The sequence below is a fragment of the Bos taurus genome, chromosome 17, assembly GCF_002263795.3.
Source record: "Bos taurus isolate L1 Dominette 01449 registration number 42190680 breed Hereford chromosome 17, ARS-UCD2.0, whole genome shotgun sequence".
NCBI classification, from domain to species: Eukaryota; Metazoa; Chordata; class Mammalia; order Artiodactyla; family Bovidae; genus Bos; species Bos taurus.
The window spans coordinates 51,901,170-51,928,484 of NC_037344.1; the positions used below are offsets into that span (position 1 = coordinate 51,901,170).

General features: G+C 43.7%; 1 protein-coding gene across 1 annotated transcript in view; it reads right to left on the reverse strand.

Annotated features, from left to right (window-relative positions):
* The window catches only part of DNAH10 (dynein axonemal heavy chain 10), a 158,671-nt gene that overhangs the window by 107,114 nt on the left and 24,242 nt on the right, over positions 1-27,315 (reverse strand). Inside the window, exons 9-23 of the mRNA XM_024977691.2 lie at positions 24,102-24,292; positions 22,271-22,469; positions 19,999-20,193; positions 19,085-19,255; positions 16,612-16,788; positions 15,382-15,507; positions 13,676-13,848; positions 12,402-12,553; positions 8,647-8,811; positions 7,716-7,923; positions 7,421-7,577; positions 3,693-4,169; positions 3,362-3,520; positions 1,306-1,422; positions 1,120-1,222 (exon numbers count right to left, since the gene is read on the reverse strand). Coding sequence (XP_024833459.1) covers positions 1,120-1,222; positions 1,306-1,422; positions 3,362-3,520; positions 3,693-4,169; positions 7,421-7,577; positions 7,716-7,923; positions 8,647-8,811; positions 12,402-12,553; positions 13,676-13,848; positions 15,382-15,507; positions 16,612-16,788; positions 19,085-19,255; positions 19,999-20,193; positions 22,271-22,469; positions 24,102-24,292 — 2,770 coding nt within the window. The remainder of the gene's footprint in view (positions 1-1,119; positions 1,223-1,305; positions 1,423-3,361; positions 3,521-3,692; positions 4,170-7,420; positions 7,578-7,715; positions 7,924-8,646; positions 8,812-12,401; positions 12,554-13,675; positions 13,849-15,381; positions 15,508-16,611; positions 16,789-19,084; positions 19,256-19,998; positions 20,194-22,270; positions 22,470-24,101; positions 24,293-27,315) is intronic.

The following is a 27,315-nucleotide window of genomic DNA, read 5'->3' on the forward strand; positions in this document are numbered from 1 at the left end:
ATGATGCAGTTACACATGTATCTATTCTTTTTCAGATTCTTTTCCCATATGGGTTACCACAGAGTATGGAGTAGAGTTCTCTGTGCTATACAGTAGGTCCTTGTTGATAATCTATTGTATGTATAGTAGTGAATACAACCCCAAACTCCTAATTTCTCCCTCCCCTGACCGTCTTTCCCTTTTGGTAACCATAAGTGTGTTTTTGAAGTCTGTGACTCTGTTTTGTAAACAAGTTCTTTTTAAATACATACTTTTTCTGATAGATAAGAAGTGATTTATTAGCATAGGATGCTTGTATAAAATTCACAAGCAGGCAGGCAAGTGTTGGAATACATACAATCTTAAGGTACACAAAATTGAATAAGAAATCATGAACAATATGCAAAATTATCACGTCAGCCATAAAAGCCAATTGGGAAGACAAATGTAGAATGACCAGACTTTATCTCTCCATCATTCTAACTAAAACCAGATACTGCAAGCTCCTCCAGTGAGAAATTTCTGTCTCCTAAGCATTCTTGCTCTAAGTGGTCTCAACTTGGGCTGCAGATTAGAATCCCCATGGGAGCTTTTAAAAACTTTGATGTCCAGGGGCTTCCCTGGCGGTCCAGTAGTTGAAAATCCACCTGCCAATGGAGGGGGCACAGGTTCGATCCCTGGTCCAGGAAGATCCCACAGGCTCCAGAGCAGCTAAGCCCATGGGCCGCAACCACTGCAGCTGGTGCACCTGGAGCCCGAGCTCCTCACCAAGAGGAGCCCCCACAATGAGAAGCCCAAGCACCACAACCAAGAGGAGCCCCCACAACGAGAAACCCGAGCTCCTCAACAAGAGGAGCCCTCACTCGCTGTAACTAGAGAAAACTCACCTGCAGATAAAAATTAGAAAACAATAATATGTAAATTAAAAAATGTTTTAAACCTTGATGTCCAAACCACCCTTGAGATCAGTGGAATCAGACTATGTGAACCTGGTCCCCAGGGAGCAGAGATCTTTAGAGATCCCCAGAGGAACCCAGTGTACAGGCAAGCTTGCAAACCACCACTCCATCCAATCTCCTCACAAAATTCTTAAGCAGAATGTCTTCAAATGCCCCAGTAGACCAATGTGGATATCCTTACCTCTGTCAAGATCTTCACCTACAGAACCAGGGCCTTCACGATAAAACCGTTTTGCAAAATCCTCTATCTGCTGTCTGTAGTTTAGTATTTCACCTCGAGTAAGCTGAGGAAAGCAGGGTTGCGTTAATTGAGCCCACTGGGTATTTTTCAACATCTATATTCAGAAGGTGAAGCATTTAAAGGTACCTCTGTGAACATTCTCTTTATGCCTCCCAGAGCATGCTCCACAGTCAACGAATCATTGAAAAGGTTTGACCACATGCTCTCAATGTTGTCAACCAGTTCTTTCTCTGCATCAGAAGGCTTAAAAAAAAAAAAAAAAAAAAAAGGACAAATAATAAATGACAAGCAGGCTTGGAACTGAAATTTCTGGTCAAGGCTACTGTCCTGGGATTTCTGCATCTGGGTAACAATAGAATAGGCCATTTGAACAGATGTTGTGAATTACACAAAGATATTTATAATCCAAATAAAAATCAGAAGAATGTAATTTTTAAAAGAGATAGATAACATAGGTAGGTAGAGAGAGAGATAACCTAGAGAGATAAGTCATTCATAAAGTAAAACTGAGCTTCAAATCAACTTCATCTGATTTGAATAAGGTTATCTTGACCCATTAACACACCCAGCTGTGCTGTCAGAAGCAAAAACAAATCTCTTCTGATGAAACATAGCATCATGAGAGGCCTCTGATTCTCTTTACAACTTTTCATAAATGATGTCCAGAACTCAATCAGAAATAACAGAATGAAAAGGATACGAATGACTTGGAGGAAATCAAGAGATACACAGACAATATAAGCAGATAGTAATGGAGCTCTAAGATGCAGAACCTTAAATGATTTTACTTAATAAAGAGAACAAGAGACAGAATTGAACATTTTGACTTTAATTATAAAAATATAAATTTTGCACACTCTACAATTTTCTTTTTCCTTTGGAGGGTGCTAGGGAACCAAATTATAATTCTGAAAACATGTAAATACAGGTCAAGAATCAAGGATTTAACCTGCCCTTTTTATATAAACTGTATCTCAGGATAAACGGACAGTTTTTAAGGAAAACTTCCTCTTCTTGTGTTTATTACTTTTTACTGAAGTATAATCGGCCTACAATATTATGTTAGTTTCAGGTGCACACATAGGCATTCATTATTCTATACATTACGAAGTGATCACCACTACTGTGCATTTTCTTTTTTTTTAAGTCATTTGTTTATTTTTGGTTGCATTGGTTGCATTTAAGTCATTTGGTTGCATGCCTCTTAGTTGAGGCATGGGGGATCTTCCTTGCTGTGTCCAGCCTCAGTAGTTACGGGGCATGGGCTTAGTTGCCCCAGGGCATGTGGGATCTTAGTTCCCTGACCAGGGATGGAATCTGTGTCCCCTGCAATGAAAGGCAGATTCTTAACCACTGGACCACCAGGGAAGTCCCCACTGCGCATTTTCTGATTAGAGACTCTCTAGCTTGCAGGCAAGGCTAAGGGGCAGTTGGGCGATAAAAGCACTCAAGTGATGAAAATGTTGAAATACAGATTTTATGCAAATGCTGGCTTATAACAGCTATTTGTTTCTCCCTTCTACTTTGTTTCTCCAGTGGACTCCTTTTTGTGTATCATGTCTTGTGTGGCATGCAAAATTTCACATATAATTTCAAGGAAATTGAAACCCTCAACTCTCAAACTCATCCATGGGCTTTCTGAAGGTCTTTGAAACCCATGTTTAACAAACTTAAAGACAACTGAACTGTCGTCTTCTACCAGTTTCTCTTATTGTCTTATCTCTCTCCTCCACTTTTTTCATTTTTGCAATAGCCCTTGATTTATTAAAGAAAATTAACATCAAGAAAAAAGAAAGGGGCTTCGGGGCTTCCTTGGTGACTCAGTGGTAAAGAATCCACCTGCCTATGCTGGAGACAACAGTTCGATCCCTGGTCTGGGAAGATCCCACGTGCCAAGGGGCAACTAAGCCCGTGCACCACAGCTAGTGAGCCTGGGAGCCGCGGCTGCTGAGCCCACATGCCACAGCTGTTGAAGCCCGCAAGCCCTAGAGCCTGTGCTCTGCAACGAGAGAAGCCGCCACAATGAGAAGCTCAAGCACCGCAGCTAGAGAGTAGCCCCTTCTTACCACCACTAGGAAAAGCCCTTGCAGCAATGAAGACCCAGCATAGCCAAAAAATAAATAAATAAAGAGAACAGCGAGTAAAGAAAAAGGGAAAGAAGTACAGAAAAGAGTTCACTTACAAAGAGCCCGTACATCGCCATGGTGCGGTACCTCTCCTGCACGTCCCGGTATCTGAGTTCCATGACTAAAGATTTACTTCGGATTTCTGCGATGGTTGCAAGCACAAACTTGAGATCCTCGAGGGTACTGGGGCTCTTCTTCAGGTTTTTGTTCAGGGACTATAAAAGAAAGTTCAAAGGGGCCCTAAATAAGCATGGGGTGGCGGGGGGGGAATACAGTGCCCTGAAGCCCTGACTTCCTTGAAATAAAAGCAGTTTTAGAGAAACCCTGGGGCTCTGTCCCACAATGCATAGTGCTCTGGACTTTCAGAGAAGACCTGGGATCCACTACCTCTATCTCCTCATGCAGGTTATTGAGTTCCTCTCTGGCTGAGTCATTGAGGAGTCTCCCGAGCGAAACCACCCAGGACTTGGCGTTTTCCTGCACGGTGTTAGCCAGGGGTCCGAGCTGAAGGCGGATGCAATGCTCATCCTTGATCAAGAGGTGGTGCATCACTTCAGAGGCGATCCTGGCATAGAACTGCAACTTCTCATCATAGGCAACACAGGGAGGCTTCTTAGCAGCAAATTTCTCCATCACAATGGCTTTGTCCAGTTTCCAGAGAGGTCGGTAGCGCTTCCATTTCTGCAGGTACTTCATAAGACTGACCAGAATCCTGTGGACGTTTTGGGGGATCATAACAGCCTGCTCAATTATCTGAGGGTTCTGAGAGATATCATTGTAAAAGCTGATGGTAACAAGTTCTTCCTCCTCTCCTTTCTGTGGGGGGCATTCTATGCAGCTGCCATTCATCCAGCGAACAAAATGCTGACAAAATAAGAATCAGGGTGGGGCAGGGGGGAAAGACAATCCTTTAGTATCTATTTTGCTCCCTTTGTACATATCGTAGGCTTCTCTGGTAGCTCAGCTGGTAAAGAATCTGACTGCAATTCAGGAGACTCCAGTTCGATTCCTAGTTAGGGAAGATCCCCTGGAGAAGGGATAGGCTACCCATTCCAGTATTCATGGGCTTTCCTGGTGGCTCAGACAGTAAAGAATCTTCCCACAATGTGGGAGACCTGCGTTTGATCCCTGGGTTGGGAAGATCCCCTACAGGAAGGCATGGCAACCCACTCCAGTATTCTTGCCTGGAGAATCTCCATGGACAAAGGAGCCTGGCGGGCTGCAATCCATGGGGTCGAAAAGAGTCAGACACGACTGAACGACTAAGCACAGCACACAAAACAGTACATATCATATTCAGCAATAAGTCTTGCTAGTAAGGAACCATGGACAGTATGAACAGGTAAAATGATATGACACCAGAAGATGAGCCTCCCAAGTGAGAAAGTGTCCAAAGAAGCAACAGTAAAACTGGACATGAAACAAGAGACTGGTTCCAAATTGGGAAAGGAGTACATCAAGGCTGTGTATTTTCACTCTGCTTATTTAACTTATATGCAGAGTACATCATGCAAAATGTCGGGTTGGATGAAGCATAAGCTGGAATCAAGATTGCCCAGAGAAACAGCATTAACCCCAGATATGCAGATGACACCACCTTTATGGCAGAAAGCAAAGAACTAAAGAGCCTCTTGATGAAAGTGAAAGAGGTGAAAAACCTGGCTTAAAATTCAACATTCAGAAAACTAAGATCACGGCATCCAGTTCCAACACTTCATGGCAAATAGATGGGGAAACAATGGATACAGTGAGAGACTTTATTTTGGGGGGGCTCCAAAATCATTGCAGATGGTGACTGTGGCCATGAAGCAAGAAAAGACGCTTGTTCGTTGGAAGAAAAGCTATGACCAACTTAGACAGCATATTAAAAAGCAGAGACATCACTTTGCCAACAAAGGTCCGTCTAGTCAAAGCTATGGTTTTTCCAGTAGTCATGTATGGATGTGAGAGTTGGACCATAAAGAAAGTTGAGCACTGAAGAATTGATTCTTTTGAACTGTGGTGTTAGAGAAGACTTTTGAGAGTCCCTTGGACTTCAAGGAGATCCAATCTGTCAATCCTAAAGGAAATCAGTCCTGAATATTCATTGGAAGGACAGATGCTAAAGCTGAAGCTCCAATACTCTGGCCACCTGATGTGAAGAACTGATTCATTGGCAAAGACCCTGATGCTGGGAAAGATTGAAGGCAGAAAGAGAAGGGAACAATAGAGGATGAGATGGTTGGATGGCACCACTCACTTGATGGACATGAGTTTAAGCAAGCTCTGGGAGTTGGTGATGGACAGGGAAGCCTGGCATGCTGCAGTCCACGGGGTCGCAAAGAGTCAAACATGACTAAGTAACTGAACTGAACTAACTGAACTGTACAATTGTGCTCATTTCACATGCTAGTAAGGTCCTGTTCAAAATCCTTCAAGCTAGGCTTCAGTAGTAAGTGAACCAAGAAGTTCCAGATGTATAGGTGGGTTTAGAAAAGGCAGAGGAACCAGAGACCAAATTGCCAACATTGGTTGGACCATAGAGAAAGCAAGGGAATTTCAGAAAAACACCTACTTCTGTTTCATTGACCACTAAAGCCTTTGACTATGCAGATCACAACAAACTGTGGAAAATTCTTAAAGAGATGAGAGTACCAGACCACCTTACTTGTCTTCTAAGAAACCAGTATGAGGGTCAAGAAGCAACAATTAAAACCGTATTGGTTCAAAATTGGGAAAGGAGTATGTCAAGGCTATATACCATCCCCCTGCTTATTTAACTTATATGCAGAGTACATCATGTGAAATGCTGGACTGGGTGAATCACAAGCTGGAATGAAGAATGCTGGGAGAAATATCAACAGCCTCAGATATGCAGATGATACCTCTCTAATGGTAGAAAGTAAAGAGGAACTAAAGAGCCTCTTGATGAAGGTGAAAGAGGAGAGTGACAAAGCTGGCTTGAAACTCAACATTCAAAAAACTAACATCATGGCAACTGGTCCCATCACTTCATGGCAAATAGATGGGGAAAAAGTAGAAGCAGTGACAAATTTTCTTTTCTTGGGCTCCAAAATCACTGCAGCCATGAAATTAAAAGATGCAAATCTAGACAGAGTATTAAAAAGCAAAGACATCACTTTGCCAAAAAAGGTCCAGTTCGTTAAAAATTGTGGTTTTTCCAGTAGCCATGTACAGATGTGAGAGTTGGACCATAAAGAAGGCTGAGCATCAAAGAACTGATGCTTTTGAACTGTGGTGCTGGAGAAGACCTTTGAGAGTCCCTCAGACTGCAAGGAGATCAAACCAGTCAGTCCTAAAGGAAATCAACCCTGAGTACTCTCTGGATGCTGAAGCTGAAGCTCCAATACTTTGGCCACCTGAAGGGAACAGCCGACTCATTGGAAAAGCCTCTGATGCTGGGAAAGATTGAGGGCAGGAGGAGAAGGGGGTGACAGAGGATGAGATGGCTGGATGGCATCATCAACTCAATGGACATGAGTCTGAGCAAACTCCAGAAGATAGTGAAGGACAGGGAAGTCTGGCGTGCTGCAGTCCATGGGGTCGCAAAGAGTTGGACATGACTGTACTACTGAACAACAATTTTGTGAGCTGTCTTATAGATAATGAAACCCCCACCAGGTGGAAGAAATTAACAACATGATGACCAGACTGTAGCCGTGACGTGAGATGCCACAATTCTGAGAACCGGCCTCAAGGAAACGGGAACAAACTGACCGTGGAACTGAAGATTAACTATACTTAAAACAATCAAGATGACACTAGCCAGACCACCAAAGACAATTTCAAAATGACTGTCAGAACTGACTGTGCTGTTTCTGCATGGAGCCCCCTCCCTCTGTCCATAAAAGTTCTTTGCCCACTGGTTGTCATTGGGGAGGGGCGTTAGGCCTTTGGACAGGCGTCCACCCTCCGCCACTCACCCCTCATCCCCATTACCAGCATCCAAAATAAAACAAACGTTGCTTTTCACCAACCTTGCCTCTTTAGCTCTTGAGAATCGAGCAGTCAGACCTGCATTCAGCAACTCTGAGTCACGTGCTGTCCACAGCTGGTGGGCCTAACTCTCTGCAACCAGGGACCACCCGGGAAATAACACACACTCCCGCCCTTACCTTGGTCATCTCCACACAGTTTCGGACACAGTGAACACACATTTTGTCAATCTCATTTGCATTGGGATGCAGAATGATCTCTGGCGCCGTCAAGATGGTTTCCGTTTGGAACAAAGGGACGTTTCCAAGGACTAAAGAATTAAAAGACTGCAGATTCCTAGGAGGGGTCAATAAAACAGACTCAGGACTCAGCAGAGTGAAGTAGATCTGACAGCACAGAGTCCTAACCACCGGACTGCCAAGGAATTCCCCACACACACTGCCTTTACAACATGTAATACGAAGATTAACTCACTTCAGGATGAGCTTTGTCAGGACCTCGTAGATTCTATTTTCCCAGTATTCATAGTAGGAGGCCAGCTTGGGGGCCTTGCCCGTGTTGGTGTGGATGACCAGCCCCTCAACTTTGGTCAGAAGAGGCCCAATGGCAAGATACCACCTGACCATGTGGTCCACGTCCTTGGCCCGTTCTCGTTCAATGTGTTCAAAGAACTCCTTGACGCCTGCAGCGGAAGACATCTGTTAAAGCTCTTCATGGACACGGGAAAGGACATTACTCAAAAAGCAACCCAAACATGAGCTGTACATCTCGCAAATACAAAAGCAACCTCTAATCTTGACCAAAAGCAGAAAACAAGTCAACACCATCCAAAGCAAGACACATCCAAAGCAAAAAATACATGACCACATGGGGTTGAATGCTGATTGTGCATGCTATGTCTTTGGGCAATCTTGCTTGCCTTGAAATGCTTGTTAACTAGTCCTGAATTCCTTGTTGACTAAGTCCGAGAACATTTAAAATACCATTTGAACAAGCACTGGGACGACCCAGAGGGATGGTATGGGGAGGGAGAAGGGAGGAGGGTTCAGGATGGGGAACACATGTATACCTGTGGCGGATTCATTTTGATATTTGGCAAAACTAATACAATTATGTAAAGTTTAAAAATAAAATAAAATTAAAAAAAAACACACAGTTCACCTTCCTGTTACAGAGTTATTGACAAAAGAACCATTAATCTTCATAGACTCAGGAATCTGTAAAACTAAGCAATACATAAAACGTGACAAAAAGTAAGAATAACCCATTATGTTTTCAAGTAACTGCCTGAGATCGTGAGGCATGGTTTTATTCCATTTGTGGAATAAAATGTGTGTGTGTGTGCACAGTCATGACCAAGAGACTTTTCCTCCCATAATCAAAAGAAAAAAGAAGCCAGATCTACCTGGGAGTTCGTCCTCACTTTTAGGTGCTGGATATTTAAAGAGATTTATGGACTCTATCAAAGTAAGTCTGGAAGAAATGTCATCTGCATTCTTATGAATCTGGTGGACAAGGGACTCAAATTTCCCAATGGCCTGTTTGCACCGAGTTATGTAGTCAGCAATACCTTTGGAGAGAAAGAACAAAAGAAAGATACTTGGCTTTCAACACTTCCTTCCACATCCCTCCCACCAACAACTGTAATGTTAATACCACATCCCTTCACAGGAAGGACCCTGCTCCTTCCATCCCCTTGGGTCTTCCAAGTGACAAAGACCCACTTGGTCCCTGGGGACTGGAACAAAGAGCGGGTGCTCAGAATCAACCAAATGATACATTTCTTCTGTCCACATTTTAGCATAATTGTATCTGAAGCACCATGAGGATAAAGAAGTTCAGCCCTCTTGTCCTCTCATTGCCATGGCAACCTGAACCCTCCACCCCATGCCACTGTGCCTGCAGTCTCCTCTGGCCTGTTGCTTAGAAAAGTAAACAGCAAGAACATGCATAGTAAACCCGAATTAAGACTTTATGATTAATCGGGCAACAGCCTAAGCCTGTGATGTTTATTACATCATCGAATCCTTACAACAACCTATGAATAGGGTACAAAGATTGTGCCCATTTTACAGATGAGGAAGCGGAGCCCCTGAGAGGTTGAGTCACGTGGGTGGAAACTAGGTATTTAACCCAGGGGTTTTGCTCTGGAGTCCATGGTCCAAACACACATATTCTCTGTACAAAGGAAAAGGGAGAAAGAGGAAAAAAGGAAATGACAAAGAAAAAGAAGATGTGGAGCAAGAGAAGAGAAGTAGGAGGAAGGGCAAAAAAGGAAAAACAAGGAAAAAAGGGAAAAACAAAAATGCCTTGTTTATTTTTTAAAAAGTAAAGGAAGAAGAATGTATTTTTCCTTATTCTTCCTGCTAAATACAGCTAAGACCATGAACATTATCCATAAAACAAGCATAGGACTCTGAAAGGGGGAGAGACAGCTAACTGAAATAGACTATCCCCTGAGCCATAAAACAAACCTCAACAAATTTAAAAGAACTGAAATTATACTCAGTATGTTCTCCAACCACAATGGACTCAAATTATAAATCAACGACAGAAGATAACAGGGAAATCTCCAAACACTTAGAAACTAAATCAGATCAGATCAGTCGCTCAGTCGTGTCCGACTCTTTGCGACCCCATGAATCGCAGCACGCCAGGCGTCCCTGTCCATCACCAACTCCCGGAGTTCACTCAGACTCATGACCATCGAGTCAGTGATGCCATCCAGCCATCTCATCCTCTGTTGTCCCCTTCTCCTCTTGCCCCCAATCCCTCCCAGCATCAGAGTCTTTTCCAATGAGTCAACACTTCACATGAGGTGGCCAAAGTACTGGAGTTTCAGCTTTAGCATCATTCCTTCCAAAGAAATCCCAGGGCTGATCTCCTTCAGAATGGACTGGTTGGATCTCCTTGCAGTCCAAGGGACTCTCAAGAGTCTTCTCCAACACCACAGTTCAAAAGCATCAATTCTTCGGCGCTCAGCCTTCTTCACAGTCCAACTCTCACATCCATACATGACCACAGGAAAAACCATAGCCTTGACTAGACGGACCTTTGTTGGCAAAGTAATGTCTCTGCTTTTGAATATGCTATCTAGGTTGGTCATAACTTTCCTTCCAAGGAGTAAGCATCTTTTAATTTCATGGCTGCAGTTACCATCTGCAGTGATTTTGGAGCCCAGAAAAATAAAGTCTGACACCGTTTCCACTGTTTCCCCATCTATTTCCCATGAAGTAATGGGACCGGATGCCATGATCTTCGTTTTCTGAATGTTGAGCTTTAAGCCAACTTTTTCACTCTCCACTTTCACCTTCATCAAGAGGCTTTTGAGTTCCTCTTCACTTTCTGCCATAAGGGTGGTGTCATCTGCATATCTGAGGTTACTGATATTTCTCCCGGCAATCTTGATTCCAGCTTGTGTTTCTTCCAGTCCAGCATTTCTCATGATGTACTCTGCATATAAGTTAAATAAGCAGGGTGACAATATACAGCCTTGACGTACTCCTTTTCCTATTTGGAACCAGTCTGTTGTTCCATGTCCAGTTCTAACTGTTCCTTCCTGACCTGCATACAAATTTCTCAAGAGGCAGATCAGGTGGTCTGGTATTCCCATCTCTTTCAGAATTTTCCACAGTTTATTGTGATCCACACAGTCAAAGGCTTTGGCATAGTCAATAAAGCAGAAATAGATGTTTTTCTGGAACTCTTTTGCTTTTTCCATGATCCAGTGGATGTTGGCAATTTGATCTCTGAAACTAAATAACACACTTCTAAATAATCCATGGGTCGAGGAGGAAGTCATAAAGGAAGTTTTAAAAATACATTGAATTGAATAAAAATTAAAATACAACTATCAAAATCTGTGGGGCATAACTAAAGCAGTGCTGAAAGGGAAATAGTACCAAATGCATACATTAGAAAAGAGGAAAAATATCAAATCAATTAAAGTTCCCACCTCAAGAACCTCTAAAAAAAAAAGTAAAATAAATTCCAAATCAAGCAGAAGGAAATAATACAGATGAGAAGAAATTAATAAAATTGAACACAGGAAGACAACAGATAAAATCAATGAAACAAACAGCTTCCATAAAACTAATCTCTAGCAAGACTGAAAAGAAAAAGAGAGAAGATACAAGTTAACAATACCCAGAATTAAATAGGAGGGACCACTAAAGACAGGTATTATAAAGATAATAAGGGTACAATAAGAAAAACTCACAATGAATCTGACAAGTTAGATGAAATGGACACTTATTCAAAAAGCACAGACTACATGACTCACCCAATAGGATATTAATCCCTTGAACCGTCCTACAACTATTAATGAAATGGAATCTGTCATTTTAAAACTTCAAAAAAAAAAAGAACAAATAAAAGCAATCACTACACAAAACCCTGGAGAAGGGAATGGCAACCCACTCCAATATTCTTGCCTGGAGAACACCATGGACAGAGGAGCCTGGTGGGCTACAGTCCATGGGGTTGCAAAGAGTCAGATACGACTGAGCGACTAAGCATACACAAAACCCTGCACATCATGCTCAAAACATATTTGTTAGGGACTTCCCTGGTGATCCAGTGGTTAAGAATCTGCCTTGCAATGCAGGGGACACGGGGTTCAATCCCTGGTCAAGGAACTAAGATCCCCACATGCCATGGAGCAGCTTAGCCCACACGTTACAACTAGAGAAGCCAGGGCATTGACTGCAACTACTGAGCCCACAAGCCACAGCTGGAGAGTCCATGCGCCACAACAAAAGGTCCCATATGAGGCAATGAAGATCCTGCGTGCTGCAATTAAGACCCAACGTAGTCAAATAAATAATAAATATTTTTTTAAAGCATGGTTTGTTAACCATATCTATGTACATACGGGCTTCCCTTGTGGCTCAGCTGGTAAAGAATCCGCCTGCAATGCGGGAGACCAGGGTTCAATCCCTGGGTTGGAAAGATCCCCTGGAGAAGGGAAAGGCTATCCACTCCAGTATTCTGGCCTGGAGAATTCCATGGACTGTACAGTCCATGGGGTCGCAAAGAATCAGACATGACTGAGTGACTTTCACTTTCACATACATACAAAAATTGTAATTCAACTAAGACAATCTAAAAGAATGATTGCATCCCAAAGTCTAAAAGGCAATAGATAGATGAATTTATTACCTAGTGAGTTCCAGTTCAACCTCTTGTATCCAGATCTAAACACTCTTAATAATTCCTGGGAATGGTCATCAAGAAGAAGAGACTCTGCCTCATTTAACGTTCCTGTGAGCATGTGATAATGATCCAACATACGTTGTATCCCATCTGTGTACCTGTACATTACAGGAAAGTCACTGACATTAGAAAAATGGAGCTCAAAAAACTCAATAATCTTATAATACGTTACAAAAGACCAATGCCAGACTAAAAATTTAAAAGAATGTCACTCTTCCCAAAAACTTTCCTTTTTGGAAAATATTGGTTACTTTTTAATTTAAAAACATTACTTATAGGGAACTCCACTCAATACCCTGTAACGACCTATACAGGAAAACGATCTAAAAAAAGAGAGTATGTATATATGTGTGCACGCTAAGTTGCTTCAGTCATGTCCAACCCTTTGTGACGCTATAGACTGCAGCCCGCCAGGCTCCTCTGTCCATGGGATTCTCCAGGCAAGAATACTGGAGTGGGTTGCCAAGCCCTCCTCCAGGGGATCTTCCTGACCCAGGGATGGAACCCATGTCCAAGAATCCTGGAGGGGGTTGCCAAGCCCTCCTCCAGGGGATCTTCCTGACCCAGGGATGGAACCCATGTCGCTTACATGTACCTTCACTGGTAGGTGGGTTCTTTACCACTAGTGCCCCCTGGGCAGCATGTACGTGTAACTGATGTAGAATCATTTATAACTGACTCACTCTGCTGTACAGCAGAAATTAACACAACATTATAAATCAACTATAGTCATATTGAAAGTTCCTCAGTCATGTCTGACTCTTGGCGACATCATGGACTATAGCCCACCAGGCTCCTCTGTTCGTGGAATTCTCCAGCAGGAATACTGGAGTGGGTTTGCCATTCCCTTCTCCAGGGGGTTTTCCCAACCCAGGGATCAAACCCAGGTCTTCTGCATTGCAGGCAGATTCTTTACCATCTGAGCCACCAGGGAAGCCCCCAAATCAACTATACTCCAATGAAAATTAATTAAAAAATAAAAGTGCTATTTAAGTTAACATGAAATGTTTATCTTTACTATTTCAGACAAATGTATTAATACAAATTTTAAACATTTCTTAGTTTTCATTTCTAATGCGGTGAACATTGATAGTTATAAAATCCACAAAAATGAAAGCCCTGGTATGGGCAGGGGGGTGGTTCTCAATAATTTAGAAGAGTGTAAAGGGGTCCCAAGATAAGAAGTGTTGACCGCTGATTTAAAAGAAGAATCCGTTTACCTAAGAAATTTGTCCTCCTGGAGAGCAATGTTCCTTGCTAATTCGGGGACAGGGAAACCTAGCTGTTCCAAGTACTTTGTTTCATTAATAATCTCCCTGAGAGCAGGTGAAAAGTTGATTGAGAAAGCAGCCACTCTGTCAGGGTTTGTGGCATCATCACCAGCGGCAGAAGTCTGTGGGGGAGACAATGTTTCATAAGAGTGAGAAGGGCTGTCCACAAAGCAATCAGATCAATGCAACCCAAGTTATAAATGTGAATTTGAAAAAAATCAGTGGAGGGGTTTTGCTGCCCTGACAGAGCAGGGAGCTGACCAGAACTAAGCTAGAAGACATACTTGGGTAAACAGAGTTTTTAAAGAACTTGATTTAGCACTCACGTTTGAAAATTGGGCAATTGCATGACAAAAATCCAAAAATCTGGCGTCCCTCAAAAAATAGGAAAAGCTGATGATAAATGACAAGAATAGACTGAAGCTGGGGAGCGGCTGTCCCTTTTGAATAGGACACAAGCCATCCAGTTCCTGATAAGCTCTACCTGGCTTCTTCACTCATTTTAGTACCTGCTTTGGAACTTAGGAGACCATAGATCTGAAACTGCCAGGCCCAGGTCTTTCCTTCCTCACTGTTAACATTTAATTTGTTGAGCACTTGGTATATGCTGGGCCCCATGCCAGATGAGGATGAATCCCGTGAAACTGAGACAGGCTGGGACCTGGGACCCTTTGCTGCAATGCTTGCACCTGGACACACTTCTCCTCCAGGAACAAAATACAAAGAAATTATATGGGACTAAAAATAACTGCATACACCTGCAGTTGGAGCAAATTCTAGACAAAAGATACAAAAAGACTGAAAAATCCTTATTGCCACTTCTGAAGAGCCATAGCAAAAACAGGGTGTCGGGAGCAAAAGCTCCCTGAACTCAACACCACCAAAGGGATGGGCAAATTACTTAAGCCACCCCTCTGGCCAGACCCCCTGGACACACCCCTACCCTCACCCCAAATAATGAGCAAGCTCAGCACCCGATGCTCGGGGAGTGAGTGAGCAAGGGAACGGGTTACTTCTAACTCTCCATTGCTGCAGCAGGGGCCCCCAGTAAAGCCTTGCTTTGAATTGCTTATCTGGCCTCTAGTCAATTTCTATTGATTGGGGAAGGCCAAGAACCCTGGTTGCTATCAAAGTGAGTTAGTTTCCTGTAAGTTAAAAATAATCAACCATCAGCGGTTTGAACCTGTTTCGTACACGGTTCAACTAATACTTTGCATGTTCGTGGTCATCTGATCCAGGCCATTTTACAAACTGGGTCCCTGAAGCCCAGAATTAAGCCAAGGAGTCAGAAGGGTTGCCTGATCCCCACCTGTTCCCTGACCATGACATTTTGCTACCTCCAGGTTTTCCCTTCCTGCCTCTTTTCTTCTCCCTGGTCAACCCCTGCCACCTCTGCCCTTCTTTGCCTTTGATTTTGGAAATACCTCTCAACTTTGTGAGAGTCAACACATCAGACCTCAAGGAAATGGGAGTTACCATCATCTTACACAGCCCCCACAGTCTGGGACGTGTGTGTGTATGTGTGTGTGCACGCATGCATGTCAGTGCTCAGTCGCGTCTAACTCCTTGCAACCCCATGGACTGTAGCCCACCAGGCTTCTCTGTCCACGGGATTCTCCAGGCAAGAACACTGTTTCAGATCTGAAAAGATGCACCTTAGTAAGCAGACTCTTCTTCATGAGAGTTGGCAGGATCTGTTCCGTCGTCTCTCTCCACTGCTCATACTTTCTATCTTCATAGTCTTTCATCATCCTACCCAGTTCCAAATATTTTTGTTTGACCTATCAGAGAAGTCAGGCAAATATCACTTTGTCCTTGAGAATAACAATTTTTTCTCTCTCCTGAAAAAAAAAATCACTTAACACTTCATGCAAGAGGAAGCAGGCAGATTTGCACAAATTTGGATGGTTTGCCTGCCACAGTACGGCTTAAACTCTAGGCTGATTAGGAGGACTCACAAACCTCAGCCCATGGCTGGGAGCTCAAAAAGAATGACAGTTATTCATGACTTGTGAAGACCATATGAAATTCAAATTTCAGCATCCATAAATGAAGTTTTATTGGAACACATCTGTTCATTTACATGTTATCTACCACTTTCTTTCTAGAAAGGCAGAGTTGAATAGTTGCAACAGGGGCCATTTGACCCACAAATGCCTAAAATATTTATTCTCTGGACGGTTAAAGAAAAGGTTTCCTAGCCCTTATGATGTAACAGACAAAAATGCATGAAGAGGAGGGACAGTATTATCAAAAAGAGCGTGGTCACCCTCTGGAGAGGCTGAAGATCAAGATCAGGAGGAAGTCATGTGATTGTCACCTGGAAGCTGTCATAGATATATTATGTCATACATATGGAGATGTGGTCCCCAGGGACCACAGGAAAGACTAAGTTGCAGGCATGGATTTGAAGTTGAGCTGCTTTTCATGCAGGCAACTCTGTATAGCCAGCTCATGCTCAGGGGTCACCTAGATTGAAGGAGCCACCTGGGCACGCTCAAGGCTACCCATCTACAATTAAACCGTGAAATCCAGGACTTCCCTGGTGGTCCAGTGGTTAAGAATCCACCTTCCAATGCAGGGCACATGGGTTTGATCCCTGGACAGGGAACTAAGATCTCACATGCCTTGGGGGCAACTAAGCCCGTGTGCCACAACTACTGAGCCTGAATGCCGCAGCCTGCGTGCCCTGGAGCCCGTGTTCCACAACAAGAGGCACCACCGCAATAAATCCATGCACTACGAATAGAGAGGAGCCCCCGCTCGCCACAACTAGAGAAAGCCCAGGCGCAGCACTCACTCAAGACTCAGAGCAGCCTAAATGAATGAATGATTTTTTAAAACGTAAAACTCAAAACAGGCCTGTTGCAGCAGACATAACATACTTCTCTTCCTCCATCACTGTCCAGGATCTCCTCTACTTCTTGAAATCTGAGGATGGTGTGCTTAATCCGGAAGAACAGGGACCGTTCCCAGTAGATTGCACCTGCCACCGGGGGATGGTTCTTATACAACGGGGGGTTGTCGAGGTTCTGGACAAAGATTTTGTTAACTATGTCAATCTGCAAAGCAATCAGACATATTCCATAAGTGAGCAGTATCAGCATGCGAGCCAAGACAAGATTGAACTTGAGATTTGTATCTTTAAAGAAATGAACATGGAATGTCAAGAAATACTTAAAGGTACAGAATAGGGCTTTTATTACTTAGTCTGTACTACTTTTTCTTATACTCTGCAGGAATCTTTGGTTTGGTTTAACATATGCAATGATCCAGACTGCCTTGTACTTCCAGACTGTGGACAATCATTCGGTGGACCATTTTTTGGCCTTGCCATGTGGCTTGTGAGATGTTAGTTCCCCAGCCAGGAATCGAACCCAGGCCCTTGGCAGTGAAAGCACAGAATCTTAACCACAGATTGCCAGGGAATTCATCATGGAAATTCTGAAATCTGTTCTAGACATGACAGGTGGCCAGGCCTCCTGCATGGTATGTATGTGTGTGTGTGTGTATATGCCACTGAGGTTTTATAACTGTTTATCATGTAATATTTTTCTAAATGTGGTACAATATGCATGACAGAAGTCACCATCTTAACCATTTTTCAGTGTGCATTTCAGTGGAATTAAGTACATTCATGCTGATACAACTTAGCAACTGAACAACAACAAAATGCTGTGCACCCATCATCACCATCCATCTCCAGAACTTCTTTCATCTTGAAAAGCTGAAACTCTGGGTACCCATGAAACACAGTAACTCCCCATTTACCTCTCCCTCAGCTCCTAGGAACGCCTTTCCACTCTGTCTTTTGACTTTCACTACTCCAAGTACCTCATGTAAATAGACTCATAGAGTATTTGTCTTTTTATAACTGGCTTATTTTAAAGCCCTCAAGGTTCATTCATGTTGTATAAAAGCACATGGCAGAATCTCCTTCCTTTTTAAAGCTGAATGATATTCCATTGTACAGATATACCACACTTTGTTTATCCACTGGTCTATCAATGGACCCTTGGGTTATTTCCAGGTTTTGGTGGTTGTGAATAGTGCTGCCATGAACATCAATGTTCAAATATCTCTTCGAGACTCTGCTTTCAATTATTTGTGTTTATGCACAAAATGGAACTGCTGAATCATATGGCCTGGGCTTGCACTTTAAAATAAAATTTTGCAACCATAATTCAAAAAGACACATGTACCCCAACATTCATTGCAGTGCTGTTTACAATAGCCAGGACATGGAAGCAACCTAAATATCCATCAACGGATGAATGCATAATGAAGTTGTAGTACATATGTACAATGGAATATTACTCAGCCATGAAAAGGAATGAAATTGGGTCATTTGTAGTCATGTGGATGGACCTAGAGTCTCTCATACTTGAAGTTAGAAAGAGGAAAACAAATATCATATATTAATGCATGTATATGGAATCTAGGAAAAGGGTACAGATGAATCTATTTGCAGGGCAGGAATAGAGATGCAGATGTAGAGCATGGTCATGTGAACACAGCAAGGAGAGGGGAGCGGGGGATGAATTGGGAGAGTAGCACTGACCTCTACCATGTATAAAATAGACAGCTAGTGGGAAGCTACTGGACAGCATAGGTAGCTCAGTCTGGTGCTCTGTGATGACTGGGAGGGGTGGGATGGGAGAAGGGTGGGAAGGATCAAGAGGGAAGGGATATATTAATATGTATACCTGTAAGTGATTCACATTGCTGTACAGCAGAAACTAACAGAATATTGTAAAGCAATTATACTCCAATAAAAATAATAAATTAAAAATAAATAAAATATGTATGTCACACTCTCACATGAATAATTAGGTGTCAGAGGCAAAATAAGTTCTGCCCCAATAATGGTCTTGATCTCCAGAATTTGTGAATATATTATATGATAAGGAGGAATTAGGTAGCAGATGGAGTTAAGGTCGCCAGTTAGCTGACCTTAAAATAAAGAGATGATCCTGGATTATCTAGGTGGGTCCAATGTATAATGAGTATCCTTACAACAGGAGTGTGTATATGAACATACACGTGACCTTTACACTACGACACTCTTGTTACTATGATTGTTACTATGACTATTCACTCAGGGCCCATCACAATGTAATGGCATATAAGATTGATGGCATATAATATTGTACTTCATAAGTTCCTACTGAATTTCTCCACTAAATAAACAAACCCACTTCCTTTTGGTTACCTGTTTTGGTTATACGACATGCTATTTTGGGGAAATTCCAGAGTTTCTCTGAATTTAGATGAGAAAGACAACAGTGTGGTCCAATTGCTTACACTTTGCCAAGTGTATTTTCACTGCTACAACAGCCACAGATTTTTTTCAGTTACCTCTTTACAATACTGTGCAAGGATATCATTAAATTTCATCATCATTTGTCGATTAATGGCCTCCCGTGAACGAATATGTTTAAATTTTAAAAGCATATCAAATGCTGCTTCAGCTGATCGAAGTGTCTTAAAAGATTCATCAATAAAATTTTTTGCTTCTTTCTCAATAACCTGCCAAAAACAAACAAAATAAGCCAAAAAAAAAACAAAAACAAAAAACCCTTAGGCCCCTGTACTTATCCCACAAAAAGCAAAATGTCAAGAAAGAAGCAAAACAAACCAAATCAGTACCTTGAGAAGGATTTCCATTGTACTCTAGTGGAAGCTATAGTGTTAGCTACAGTATAGGTAGGTACAACTCCTTGCAACCCCAGGGACTGTAACCAACCAGGCTCCTCTGTCCATGGAATTCTTCAGACAAGAATCCTGGAGTGGGTTGCCATTTCCTTCTCCTGAGGATCTTCCCGACCCAGGGATTGAACCTGGGCCTCCTGCATTGCAGGAGATTCTTTACTATCTGAGCCACCAGGACTTCCCTTAGTGGAGGCTGGGGTCCAAATAAAAATAGCAGACCAGCTGCTGCATCGGTTTTCTGCTCTCTCCCTTCCACTAGTCAAAATGATGGAAAAGGAAATTTTTAAAATATTAACTCATATAGACAAAGAAATGGGAGAGGACACAACAGCAGAGATAGTTCAGATAAACCCATTCCGCCCGGGGAGTAGGAGTGGGGACAGAGGACATTGAGAAATGTTCATTTTCACCTTATGCTCTTCTGCACTGTTATCATTTTTCACCAAAAAATCAGGGATCCCTTTTTATGATTTGGGGAAAAAAACCCTAAACATAACTAAATAACCCAACGGAATCACGGTATCCACTTTCAAGGTCAAATTGAAGGATGTGTGACTTGCCAGGACTTCGATCTTGAAGTCGTCCATCACATATTTCCAGTACTGGGAGCACTTGATGCTGAAGGGGTCAAAGGTCAGGTTTTCCATGGGGGTGACCAGGCCGTCCACCCTGCACAGGACATCATCGATGCGCTTGGGATCCCCAGTCACCGCTTTCAGCTCCGGACCAAATATGTTGTAGAATTCCTCCACGACCTGTCCAATCAAACAAAACGAGGGAGATGACCATTTGGTTTTCTCATGATGCTCCTGATGTTACTAATAAATGGATTGTGTCACACAGGTAACTTCCTCTCAGTCTAAGCCCTTGGGTTACCCACTGCACAAAGAGTCTCAGATGCCCTGACACAGTTGTCAAAGTTTTCAGACTCAGGACCCTACCCCCTATTTCTATCTCTTCCCATCCTGCTCATCCCCTGTTGCCTCATAGTCACTCCAGGCCTCTTTCAGATCCATGTTCCTTTCTGTCTCAGGGCCTTTGCACACACAGTGTAAAACGTCTAGATGCCTACTGTGTGTGTGTGTGTGTTAAGTCATTTCAGTCATGTCTGACTCTCTGTGATCCCGTGGACTGTAGCCCACCAGGCTCCTCTGTCCATGGGATTCTCCAGGCAAGGATACTGGAGTGGGTTGCCATTCCATTCTCCAGGGGATCTTCCCAACCCAGGGATCAAACCCACATCTCTTACATCTCCTGCATGGACAGGCAGGTTTTTTTTATCACTTCTGCCACCTGGGAAGGCACAGGTACCTACTACTCATCATTAAATATGCCTTCATCTTGTCTGACCCTTTAGAACAGGGTACGCCCCTACATGGGTAACTCAAACAGTAAAGAATCTGCCTGCAATGCGAGAGACCTGAGTTCAGTCCCTGGGTTGGAAAGATCCCCTGGAGAAGGGCACAGAGACCCACTCCAGTATTCTTGCCTGGAGAATTCCATGGACAGAGGAGCCTGGTGGGCTAGAGTCCGTGGGGTCGAAAAGAGTTGGACACGACTGTGTGACTAACACTTTCACTTTCAGGCCCCTACACACACTTCCAGAGCCCCCTCTCTTCCCCTTTCTTAGCACTCATCTCAGCTGTAGCTATGGAACTGAGTAATTTTTTTCCTCTCATAAGAATTTTTTGAGGTGGACCATTTTTAAAGTCTTTATTGAATTTGTTACATTACTGCTTCTGTTTTATGTTTTTGGTTTCTTTCGCCCAAGAACCACGTGGGATCTTAATTCCCCAACCAGGGATGGAACCCGCACCCCGTGCGTTGGAACACAAAGTCTTAACCACTGGACCACCAGAGGAGTCCTTCCGTGTGATTAGCATGTCCACCTTCTTTCTCTTCCACTAGACTGTGAGCTCCGTGAGGCAGAGATGATGTACATACAGAGCAGGCTTCATAGGTGTGGGACTCAGGCAGGCGCACAGGGCCCCAGCCTCCAGAGGGCTCTGGGCTGGATTGAAGGCTCTGCTATCACCATCCTGAAATTCTCGACCACTTTATCTCTGAGCTTGTGTTTTGTAAATGAAGTCTGAGGGGGAGGCCATCATGCATGTGTGTGAGCAGAGGAGATAGGCAAAAGCTGGATGTGGGCTGTCCACAACACCCCATCGACAGGCAGCATGTGAGGCCCCGTGAGCAGAGACTCCTAGGAGAGCCATGATGCGCAGGAGTTCAGGAGACTCAGGGCCAGTACGAGTCATCATGTTTCAGCTGCGATGAGTAAACAAGGACAGTGACAGCTCAGAGAGGCCACCTTCTCCCTCTGAAGCAGAGCTGGCTTCCAATATTTCATAATAATCATAAATTTAATACTGTGAATCCTACTGTACAACTGTAACCTATATAATGTACATCAACTACATTTCAATTTTCTAAAACAAATGTTTAAAACAAGAAAACCAAGGAAAACCACTGGCAGTCCAGTGGTTAAGATTCTGTAATTTCACTGCCGAGGGCCCAGGTTTAATCTCTGGTTGGGAAAATAAGATCCTGCAAGCTGAGCACTTGGGCATTTAAAAAAAAAAAAAAGTGGGGAGACGAGTGGGGGAATGTCACAAAACTGAAGGGAAAGCTGCAAAGGTCAGGTGTGCTTTGGGACATTCTGGAACATTCTGTCTGCTCTGCAGGCATCTCTCCTGGCCAGGCCCTCCTGACCTCCCTGCTCCCAACTGACAAGGAGAGATCCACATCGTCAAAAAGCTAAACTGCCTTCCATGGAGCAAATCCCAGATCTGACCGCTTTTGCGTGCATTGAAGACCCAGCCTCCCTACCTGCAGGATGTCATAGAGGTCCTGGCAGATTGTGGCCATGTAATCCGTTCTCTCGAACAGCCGTTTCCGATCAAACTCCCACCGAGCTTCTCTCCCCGAAGCCTCAATCTTGGCCCGGGTGTCGAAATAGGCCTTTTTCCACATGTTGAGGGTGTTCCTGGCCTCCAAGGTCTTGTGCTGTGCACTCGCTCGGTTTTCTCTGGGAAGCAAAGAGACGCTGTGATGCGAAGGAGGGCAGAGCTGCTGGGAGGCGGGAAGTTGGAGCCACGCTGCTCCCTGGTGGGGAGGGACAGGTTCTAAGGGGACAATCCTAAGCAAGGAGCTGAGCCTCTCCGATGACATAGCCTCATCACAAAAAGCTTCCCAGGCAAGAGACTGTTCCGCCAAGAAATTTGCAGCAAAGCGATTTGCAGCAGTGTGGGCAGGATTCCAAGCCATGGCCCAGGTTGACCTTCACCACAGCTGCCCCTCAATGGGCAAAGCTTTGGTTTACCCAATAAGTTTTCCGTTTGAGCTTGAAGGGAACCTGGTGGCCTTGGGTCCACGGGGGGAGGGGCGAGGGGCCGTAACACTGGAGGCAAAATGATAATAGTGAGATTTTGGTACCTATTTCACTTATATAGATTATTTTTTAAGAAAGTAAAAAAAAAGAGAGAGCGAATTCTCTGACCGTCTGCTGGTTAGGACTCTGCACTTCTGCAGGGGGCACGGGTTCAATCCCTGGTCAGGGAACTAAGATCCTGCATGCAGCTCAGCCAAAATAAAAGAGAGAAAGGGAGTTAAAAAAAAAAAAAAAGATCGGTGTCCCCTTCCAGATTTGATCCTCAGAAGCTATTCCACCTGAGGGGATCCAAGGTCCTGGAGTAAAGTTCCCTCAGACCATGTGCCTCAGTCTCTCCAAGGATAATTTGCGACCCCATGGACTGTATCCACCATGCTTCTCTGTCCATAGAATTCTCCAGGAAAGAATACTGGAGTGGGTTGCCATTTCCTCCTCCAGGGGATCTTCCCGACTCAGGGATTAAACCCGGGTCTCCTGCATTGCAGGCAGATTCTTTACTGTCTGAGCCACTAGGGAAGCCCCTAATTAAAGAAGATGGTCTTGATTAATCTACACAAGTAGAGTATTATTTGGCCATAAAAAGGAATGAAGCAGTGATACAGGCTACACCATGGAGGAGCCGTGAAAACACGATGCTGAGTGGGAGGAGCCAGTCATAAAAGACCACAAGTTGTCTGACTCCATCTGCATGAATGTTCAGAAGAGGCAAGTCCACAGAAAGTAGATCAGTGGTTGCCAGGGTTAGGAGGGGAGGGGCGAGGGGGAGAGGCAGCTAAAGGGCCTGGGGTTTCTTTCTGGGATGAAGGAAACTTTCTAAAATCACTGATGACTATGGATGCACAACTCTGAATCTATTGGGCTGGCCAAAAAGGTCATTGGGGTTTTTCCATTACATCTGCTGGAAAACCCTGAACGAACTTTTTCACCAAGTTTGTACCAAAAGCATTCAATTGTATGTTTTAAATGGGTGATTTGTACAGAGTATGAATTATGTTTTGATAAAGCTGTTCAGGACTTCCCGAGTGCTGCTAGTGGCAAAGAACCCTCCTGCCAATCCTGGAGACATAAAGAGACGGGGTTTGATCCCTGGGTTGGGAAGATCCCCTGGAGGAGGGCACGGCAGCCCACTCCAGCATTCTCGCCTGGAGAATCCCATGGACAGAGGAGCCTGGAGGGCTCCACCCGTGGGAGCAAAGAGTGGGGCAGGACCCTTAGCACACACAAAGCGCTTTAAGGGCTTAAGAGACACAGAGCGCCGCCCAGTCTTACTTGAACAACGTCCGCAGATTCACCACCTTGCAGACTCTCTCGGCGATCTCCCAGGCAATGCGCTCCATGAGCGGAATCATCCTCTCGTCTTTGTTGTAGTGGCGGGAGATAATCCACACCATCCTCAGGGCGCTCATCATGGAGGGGATTGTTTCCAAGACAACGTGAAAGCTAGATCCGTGCGTGATGTTCTAACGGGAGAGGCGGGTGCAAACGAAAGAGCAAGGCAGGCTGGCTCAGTCTCAGGGCGACCGGTGTAAGAGAACAAGCAGTGTGCAGGAAGTTTCCCTTTTTTTAATTTAAAAGATATTTTAAAATGGTATGGAAATACTCAAATGAACTTTTTGGCCAACCCAATTATTAAATGTATTTCTGGATTTTATTACTTTTGGGGGGAAAAAATATGCTCCTGTTGCAGGTCTCTCAAGTTTAAAAAATTTTTTTACATTATTTTCCATATTCTTTTCCATGATGGCTTACCACAGGATATTGAATATTATTCCCTGTACAATATGGTAGGACCTTGTTGTTTCTCCAATCTATAGTGTACTTAGCAGTTTGCATCTGCTAGCCCCAACCTCCACTCCTGTCTTGTCCCACCCACCTCCCTCTTGGCAACCACCGTCTATTCTCTATGTCCCTGATTCTTGTTTCTGTTCCATAGATAGGTTCATTTGTATCATATTTTGGATTCCACATATAAGCGATATAACGCGGTATTTGTCTTTGTCTTTTTGACTTACTTCACTTAGTGTAATAATCTCTGGTTGCATCCGTGTTGTTGCAAATGGCATTATTTCGTCCTTTTTCTGGCTGAGTAATATTTCATTGTATACATGTAACACTTTTTTATCCATTCATCTGTTGATGGACATTTAGGTTGCTTCCCTGTCTTGGCTACTGTACACAGTGCTGCTAGGAACATAGGGGTGCATGTATCTTTTTGAATTAGACTCTTGTCTGGCTATACAATAGCCCAGGAGTGAGATAGCTGGATCATATGGTAATTCTATTTTTGGTTTTCTGAGGAAAAGTGAAAGTGAAGTCGCTCAGTCACGTCCAACTCTTTGCAACCCCATGGACTGTAGCCTACCAGGCTTCTCCATCCATGGGATTCTCCAGGCAAGAATACCGGAATGGGTTACCATTTCCTTCTCCAGGAGATCTTCCCAACCCAGGGATCGAACCTGGGTCTTCCACATTGGAGGCAGACTCTTTAACCTCTGAGCCACCAGGGAAGCCCATATTTCTTTGAGCCCCCCTTTTTTTTGGGGGGGGGCAAGAATACTGGATTGGGTTGCCACTCCCTTCTCCAGGAGATCTTCCTGACCCAGGGAATACTATTTTCCACAGTGGCTGCACCAGCTTACATTCCCACCAATAGTGTAGGACATTCTTCTTAATTAAAAAAAAAAAAGTTCTTATCATGGAAGAAAGTGTTTAACAAACAAAGGAAGTTTGAAATAGGTAGTGACTCTGGGCCACTTGTGCTGCTCTTATGCGCTGATGCAGTATGCACTGACGTGGAAAGATAACATTTACAATTAAATAAAGCAATTTGCAGATATATATATGGAGTATGGATGTGTGTATACATATGTAATTATTCTATATTTAGTGGCAAGAGTGCCACTGAGTGAGTCAAAGTTGGCATTGCTGCTGCTGCTGCTGCTGCTAAGTCGCTTCAGTCGTGTCCGACTCTGTGCGACCCCATAGACGGCAGCCCACCAGGATCCCCCATCCCTGGGATTCTCCAGGCAAGAACACTGGAGTGGGTTGCCATTTCCTTCTCCAATGCATGAAAGTGAAGTCGCTCAGTCGTGTCCGACTCTTAGCGACCCCATGGACTGCAGCCTACCAGGCTCCTCCGCCCATGGGATTTTCCAGGCAAGAGTACTGGAGTGGGGTGCTATTGTCTTCTCCGAGGTAATTTTATCCAGTGCCAGTATTTTCCAGGGTATGTGTCCTTTGGCAAGAAGTAAGATGATTTTTGACAACAGAACTTTTAAAAAATATACTTATTTTAAGGAAAAAATATATACTTATTTTAAGGAACTTTCAAGATTGTTAATGCATGAAATGTTTTGCTACCATCTGATCTTGATTTCTTCTATTAACTTCATTTCCAGTTTTCTAAATAGTTGATTAAAACTTAAGAAAGAGAAAATATATACTTACTTTAGTGTACATTAGAAATAACTGTCGTTATATCAAACCAATACCTGCACAGGCTTGATTGTTTAAGACGAGTCTATATTACCCACACAAAAATATATGAATAAATCTAAAGTTAACTTAAAGAAAAGTAAGTTTCCGATTCACAAAGGGATGGCAAAAAACCACAAAAGCAATTACATGAGTGCTAGAAGCTGGCCTTTCACTGGTCTTCGCAAGCCACTTACTCTGCAGAGATGATAAATAAAGTTCGAGCAAGGAAACGTTATCACCAACATCAATTTAGAGGCAGATTCCACGTGGACCTCGAGCCCTCGGATTTGACCCGCTGTTTTATCGCTTTCAGGGGACCACCTAGATCCTTATCCAGGGGCCACTTGTGCTGCTCTTATGCGCTGATGCTGTTGACCCCTGATGCTGCTCCTGACATGCTGTGTGCTCTGCATGCATAAGTTAACTTGAACCTTCCAGCCACCGTTTGAGGTAGGTTCTCTCATGAGCTCAGTTTTCCAGAGGAGGAAACAGGCTCAGTGAGGTTGTATATGCAGCTGCGGGATATTCAGGACTGGGGTCAACACATTCACAGTACTTCACCACACAAAGAGCACCCCCCAACCACACAAATAGGACTCTTACTGGCCTCATTACTAGAACAGTAATAATGACTCCTGGCCTTGGAATACTGTACTGTGTGCATGATAAATCAGAGGGGAGAGGAATTGTAAAAGAGGAAATTACACTTGTGGTGGGAATGTAATACAATGGTGCGCTCACTGTGGAAAAGAGTTAAATATAAAATGTTCACGGACAGTTAAATATAGAAATATTGGGACTTCCCTAGTGGTCCAGTGGTTAAGAGTCTGCCTTTCAATGCAGGGGACATGGGCTCCATTCCTGGTCAGAGAAGTAAGATCCCACATGCCCTGGGGCAACTTAGTTTCTGCACCCCAACTAAGGAGCCGACAAGCCACAATGAAGACCTCTCCCCACCCCCGTGTGCTGCAAGTAAGACCCGACACAGCTGTAAATAAAGAAATGT